Source organism: Echinops telfairi, unplaced genomic scaffold (genome assembly GCF_000313985.2).
Source record: "Echinops telfairi isolate 266 unplaced genomic scaffold, ASM31398v2 ScPeMD7_5592;HRSCAF=6446, whole genome shotgun sequence".
Classification (NCBI taxonomy): domain Eukaryota; kingdom Metazoa; phylum Chordata; class Mammalia; order Afrosoricida; family Tenrecidae; genus Echinops; species Echinops telfairi.
This window is the reverse complement of record NW_022109491.1, coordinates 46,437,531-46,444,043: the sequence shown is the minus strand read 5'-3', so window position 1 is coordinate 46,444,043 and position 6,513 is coordinate 46,437,531. Positions and strand designations below refer to the sequence as shown.

Here is a 6,513-nt window from a genome sequence, read left to right as displayed (position 1 = left end):
AGTAAAGTCTCAATCAAAAAGAAAGTAGAAAACTTTAAAACAGGTCAAAAGGGAGACCAAATTACAAGATATTACATTTTAACCTAACTACATCTTCTATAATTAACTTTACAATGCTTCCGGTTTAATAACAAAGCTATTCACATTCCTTGACTGTGATCATAGGAGATTCACCAGAGACTTACTACATGTAGGAACCTTGCAAATAGATTTGGGGTTCCTACTACCATCCATACCCTCTTCAAACCAAGTGTTCACAATTAAAGCTCTGATATCATTCCTTCCTTCAGATTTGTTTTTATTATTTATAATCCTTGGATCACACAGGTTGTTGTACTTCTTCCATGCTGATTTAGTTGATGCCTCACTTATAAGGCTGCTTGTTTAAAGACAAGTCTTTAAGATATCGGACACAACTCTTTTTTGATAGCAGGGTACCATCTGGTTTCTTTTTCTTTTGATAGTAACAGCTAGTATTCATAAAAGGTTTTCTTTTGTTATTATTAATCATTTTACTGGGGTCTCTTATAGATCTTATAACAATCCATAATGCAATTGTATCAAGCATACTTGTACATATGTTGCCATCAACATTTCCAAATCATTTTCTTTTTTTTTTTTAGAGGTGTTTTTAGTCAACATTTTTGTTTTCTTTTTTCTTTTTTTAAAATCATTTTATTAGGGGCTCATACAACTCTTATCACAATCCATACATCAATTGTGTAAAGCGCACTTGTACATTCATTGCCCAACATTTTCTTTCTACTTGACCGTAGCACTTAACAAAAGAGTGATAAGCAAATCTTACTGGAAATTCAAGTCAAGACAGGGGTTGGGGCACATGTATGTCTCAGAGAACGTGGGTAACCGGGGGTGGGGTGGGGGTGGGGGAGCAATTTTCTATCAGGAAAAACTGCTTAATAATACTTATATAGAATCTAAGGGGAGAATACACTCATTACTATGGTCCTAATTGGCTACTTTTGACCTAGTTTCTATCCAGCCCCGGATGACCCAGGCTATGTAAAATCAACTACTGGGGCTTCTAGATTCTTTTTGAGGCACACAACATCTGTCATAGGCTACAGTAGAGGATTCAATGTGTAAACTCCACTAAGTGAACTGGGCTTTACCTCAAACTCACCTGTAGCAGATTTAAGGAACCAACATAATCCCTTGAACCTAAGACGGAAACATCTTAGTGAGTGAAGTATATGACTACAATCCCCAGGTTTTGGAACTGGCTATTGTTGACTTTGGTTTAGATCCTTGCTTTGAGAACACCCAATTAAAGGTGGCTTGGGACTATTATATATCCACTCTTTTAATGACCCACTTGCTTTCTTATGACATGTATTAATCTGGTAGGCATGGTTTTACTTTAGTGAATGCATGTGGAAAATTTTGCCCTAGCACCAACCTCCACTGTTGTGTAAATAGTGTTCAGTCACTTAAGAGTTTAATCTGTACAAATCAACAATTCAGGCTTTGCGGTCTTAAGGTGGCCTACATTTGTATAACTTCCTTTTCTCAAAAGTGTTCTAAAATCTATACCATTGAATTAATTAATGACACTATCAACAGAATTACCTTATGCCCTAGGTGATGATTTATAATGTTCTCTACTATAAAATGATAATTATGTCTACTGTAAAATGATAATTATGTCTCTAATGTGAACCGAAGACAAATAAAAATAGTAGGTATATGAATGGATTTGGGGCCCTTACTTAATTAGTTCTTATGACATGGTCCTGCTTGATTCTCACCCTTATGAAGACATCACTGAATATGTGGGTGCAATAGCAAAGCGTGTGGGTAAAGGGAGACAACAGATCATCTAAGATATGAAATAACAATATATAATGGATCAAGGATTCACGTGGGTCAAAGACTGGGGGAAGGAGGGCATAAAAGAGTAGCTGATACCAAAGGTGAGCTCAGCACAGTGTTGTATGGCAGCCGCTGAATGATCTTCTCCTGCTCCTCCACATCTTGAAAAACTGACCCCAATTGAGGTGAGGTCTCCTCTGTCGAGGTGCTTTTTAAGATGGATACATAAAGAGGGTGATATATGGTTCCTGGGCACTAATTAGACTCTCTACCTCATTGCTTGGGAGACCAGATTAGAAGTTGGTATTACCTGAGAGCAGAAGCCTGCCTTCATCTTGATGTTTATCCTTATAGTAAGATCCATACAATGTTTGTCCTTTTGTGATTGACTAACTTCACTTAGCATCATGGCTTCCAGGTGCAGCCATGGGATGGGGTATTTCATAATGTCATCGATGTATAATATTCCATATGTGTATGTACCAGAGGTTCTTTATCCATTCTTCTACTGAGACTTGCATGATGAACAAATATGTGAGGAAATGCTCGTGATCACTTGACATCAGGTTGATATAAATCAAAACAGCTATGAGAAATCACCTTATACACACATAATAGCCCAATTTAATAAAGAGAGAGAGAACAACAAATGCTGGAGAGGGTGCACAGATATTGGAACTCTTACACACTGCTGGTAGACTTGTAAATATGTACAACTATTGTGGAAAGTTATATGGTACCAGCTAACACACCTGGAAACAGAAATACTACACAACCAATACCTTTGCTGGGCACAGACCCCAAAGAAATGAGAGATAGAACACAAGCAGATATGCTCTCCCATTTTCACTGTAGCACAATTCACAATAGCCAGAAGTTGAAAACAGTCTAAATACCCATCAGTGAGTTTTTTTTATTTACTCCTCCCAACAACTCTTTAGAGTAAATACTATTTTTATTCATTTTATAAACAATGAAAAATGAGCCATGAAAAATGTTCCTTTGAGAGGAGCTCCTATGAGGTAATGACCTTTAGTGACCCTTCAGTTCTGGAAATTAACTCACCCCCATGGCTCAATTTTCAGCCAAATAATAGGTCTATAAGGGGAAAAATAATGCTAGAGAGGTATGAACACATTAGAATAATCAACCATTTGAGCTCAAAAGAGCGCCATTTATCCTAGGACAAAGTTCAGAAGGGCTAGGAAAGAATGAGAAATGGAAAAAGGAAATGATGGGAGTGGGGTAAGTGGTGTTACAGGGTAAGGCTTGCAAGCAATAACATAAACAACTTTTGTATGAATTGTTAAATGGAAAACTGATCTGAGCTTTGACTGAGCTTGTGAGCAACCATCTATAGTACAATTTTTTATCTCTCCCTTTGAGGGAATGAAGAATGCTGGAAATCAAAATATATGTGTAAACAGTCCAATGGACAAATCAATTGCACAAGCATCAGTTTTCATATTCCTGAAACTAGGAAGAACTAGATGGTGTCCAGCTACTACTACCAACTACCCAGAAAAGTATCACATTAGAAGGTCCTACGTAGAGAGAGATAAAAATGTAGGGAAAACCCTCAAAATCATAAATGAGACCAGACTCCCTGGTCTGAGGGGGACTTGTGGGTCTCCAAGACCATGAACCCTAGCAATCCTTCAGGTCTGTAACTGAACTCATCCTTGTGTGGAAGCACCAGTCATCTGTCTGGAAATAAGTTGGGCAACTTAACAATGACTATTTTCAATAGACTAACATTACACAATCGTTTGTCAAAGGCAAACACAAAAGTACCAACTGATGAGATTAAAACTCGAAGGTATTTAGAACATTTTGAATTCCTGAATTGAAAATTCACTAGTCTACTTAGGGTTTGTGTGTGTATGTGTGTGTGTGTGTGTGTGTGTGCACGCACATGCAAGTACAATACTGAAGGAGCTCTGTCAGGTAAGCACTGAACTGAGATGTACAAGAAGGATGAGCCAATCTGCTCCCATAAAGAAGGCCATACTCAAAAAGTCATTATAGGGTTACTATAAGTCAGAATCAACGTGATGAGAGTGGGTTTAAACAGTGAACGAGCTAATACATCCTGAAATTAGGAAATCTTAAACTGCCTCACCCACTCTGGCTAACTACACCTTGCACATTTGACTACCCAGGTTCATGCACATTTTCACAAGAATGGAATTAACCTTAGAAATTACTCTTTAAAAGGGATTGGAGAACATAGTATCGACTGTTTTGTTTGTTTAGTCACCTACAAAAAAGCAGAGTCACTTACAAATGATGGGTTTAACTTATTAATATGTCCTGCAATAGTCACCGCACCTTGACTTTGTGGTGGCTCCAGGACATCATCGGGATGTGGAGTGCAGAGTCCATGGAAAGGCTTCAAGTCAAAGCACTCGTGCAGTAGTTCCATGTTCACTCTGGAGCATACACTCATGAACCCAACAGCTATGCCTTCCACCTGAAACAAAAAATACCTCATTACTCCATCAGATCTAAAATTAGTTCTCATCATAAAACTTGCATGGACACATTTTGAGATCTTGTAAGGAATGAATAAGTGCCCCCTTTTTTAGTAGCTCTAGTGTCTTCCACAAAGTGCGGCACATAGAAAATTCTCAAAAAAATGTTCAATTAACTATCACCCTGGATAATCCCAGAGGTGGTCTGGGATATTGAAATGATGCCAAAGAGTTCTTTAGAGAAAACTAGTGGAACTTAACATGTGTTTTCCTTACACAGGCAATCTACTTTCCTACCCTCTACCAGGTACAATTCTCAGTAAACTTGCCCGTCAGTCAGTATCCATCTGAGCCATCTCTGAAATAGAAAATCAAGCTATAATAATTAATGGTCAGTAGTTTCATTGACAAAATAGATATTATGCAGAAAAATTAAATAAGAAAACTCAGGATGGATAAAAGATCTAAATTGTAAAACCTAAAACAATAAAAATTATCAAAGAAATAAGTCTCACTCAAGCTCACTGCTGTCAGGTAGATTCCGCCTCATGGTGACCCAATAGAACAGACTAGAACTGCTCCTGTGGGTTTTGAGACCAACTTTGTATGGGAGGAGGCAGCTTCATCTTTCTTCCACAGAGTGGCTAGTGGTTTTAACTGCTGGTCCTGAGGTGGGCAGCTCAACGCTAACTACTATGGCATAAATAAACTATCAAACATAGCCCCAAATATACAAATAGCAGAAGATGACTAGGGTATTCTAAATATAGATACGTACACATATCAAAACATTTCTCTGACAGACTAAAAAAGAGAAGTTACCAATAAAGAAAATATTTGGCAACAACATATCAGAAAAGAGACTAATTTTAAAATGTATAGAAAAGTTAAAAATCTCAAGACATTCAAAAACTAGAGGAAAATAGGATGTTTCATCATTGCTACACTGAACCCTGACTGGCTCATCTCCTCCCCACAGCCCTTCTGCAAGGGGAATGAATACTTCCTCCCTCCCACTATCATGATCCAATTCTACCTTACAAATACAGCTGGACCAGAGGATGTACACGGGTAGAGATAAGAACTGGAAACACAAGGAATCCAGGACATATGAACCCCTCAGGGCCACTGGTGAGAGTAGTGATACCAGGAGGGTGGAGGGAAGGTGAGGGAGAAAGGGGGAACAGATTACAAGGATCTACACATATTCTCCTCCCTGGGGGACAGACAGTGGGGAAGTGGGTGAAGAGAGACGTTGGACGGTGTAAAATATGACAAAATAAAAATAATTTATAAATTATCAAGGGTTCATGGGGGAGGGGGAAGCAGGGAGGAAGGGGAAAGAATAGGAGCTGGTGCCAAGGGCTCAAGTAAAAAGCAAATGTTTTGAGAATGAGGAGGGAAGTGAATGCACAAATGTGTTTTATACAATTGATGTATGTATGGATTGTGATAAGAGTTGTATGAGCCCCCAATGAACTGATTAAAAAAAGAAAATGATGGCAACATATGTACAAATGTACTTGATACAATTGATGGATGGAATATTATAAGAGCTGTAAGAGTCCCCAATTAAAGAAAAAAATTACAGGTTCAGAAGCCCTACACTTCAGAGTCATTATGAATTGAAAGGCCTCGCTGGCAGTGGGAAATGGGACCTTATTTCTGTATGCATTTGGCTGCCCCCTAGAGTGACATCTGCAGGGGAGATCATAGGACTGAGTGCAGTTGTCCCAAAGGGTTTCCAAAGTTGTAATGCCTTACAGCTTGAAAAAGGATATCATCAATGGTTGTACAACACAAAGAGTACAATTAAACGGCACTGTATTATACATGCAGAAGTTGTGGAATTCTAGAATGTTTTGTGGTGTATATTTTTACCAAACTTAGAAAAAAATTACATGAATAACAATGAGTACAAGGAGGAAGAAAATGTTCTAGATTTGAAATGTGGTGATAATTGTACAACTCTTCTTGATATGTTAAATTATTGTTTTGTGGATGAAGTGCTAGTAAAACTATTAAAGAAAAAACAACAAGCAAACAAACCTTAAGACAAAAGAGAAATTCTATTGAAAAACAGGTAGAAGATATTTCACCACAAAAAAATTCAAGAGGCAAGCAACAAAGCCCACATGGAAGAAGCACACCAGCCTATGCAACCACGAGGTGTCGAAGGGATCAGGTGTAAGGCATCATCAGAACA

At 38.2% G+C, this 6,513-nt stretch overlaps 1 protein-coding gene across 1 annotated transcript in view; it reads right to left on the bottom strand.

Annotated features, from left to right (window-relative positions):
* CFAP61 (cilia and flagella associated protein 61) overlaps positions 1–6,513 on the bottom strand; it is a 399,631-nt gene that overhangs the window by 338,951 nt on the left and 54,167 nt on the right. Inside the window, exon 8 of the mRNA XM_045295176.1 lies at positions 4,165–4,306. Within this exon, the coding sequence (XP_045151111.1) occupies positions 4,165–4,306 (142 nt within the window). The remainder of the gene's footprint in view (positions 1–4,164; positions 4,307–6,513) is intronic.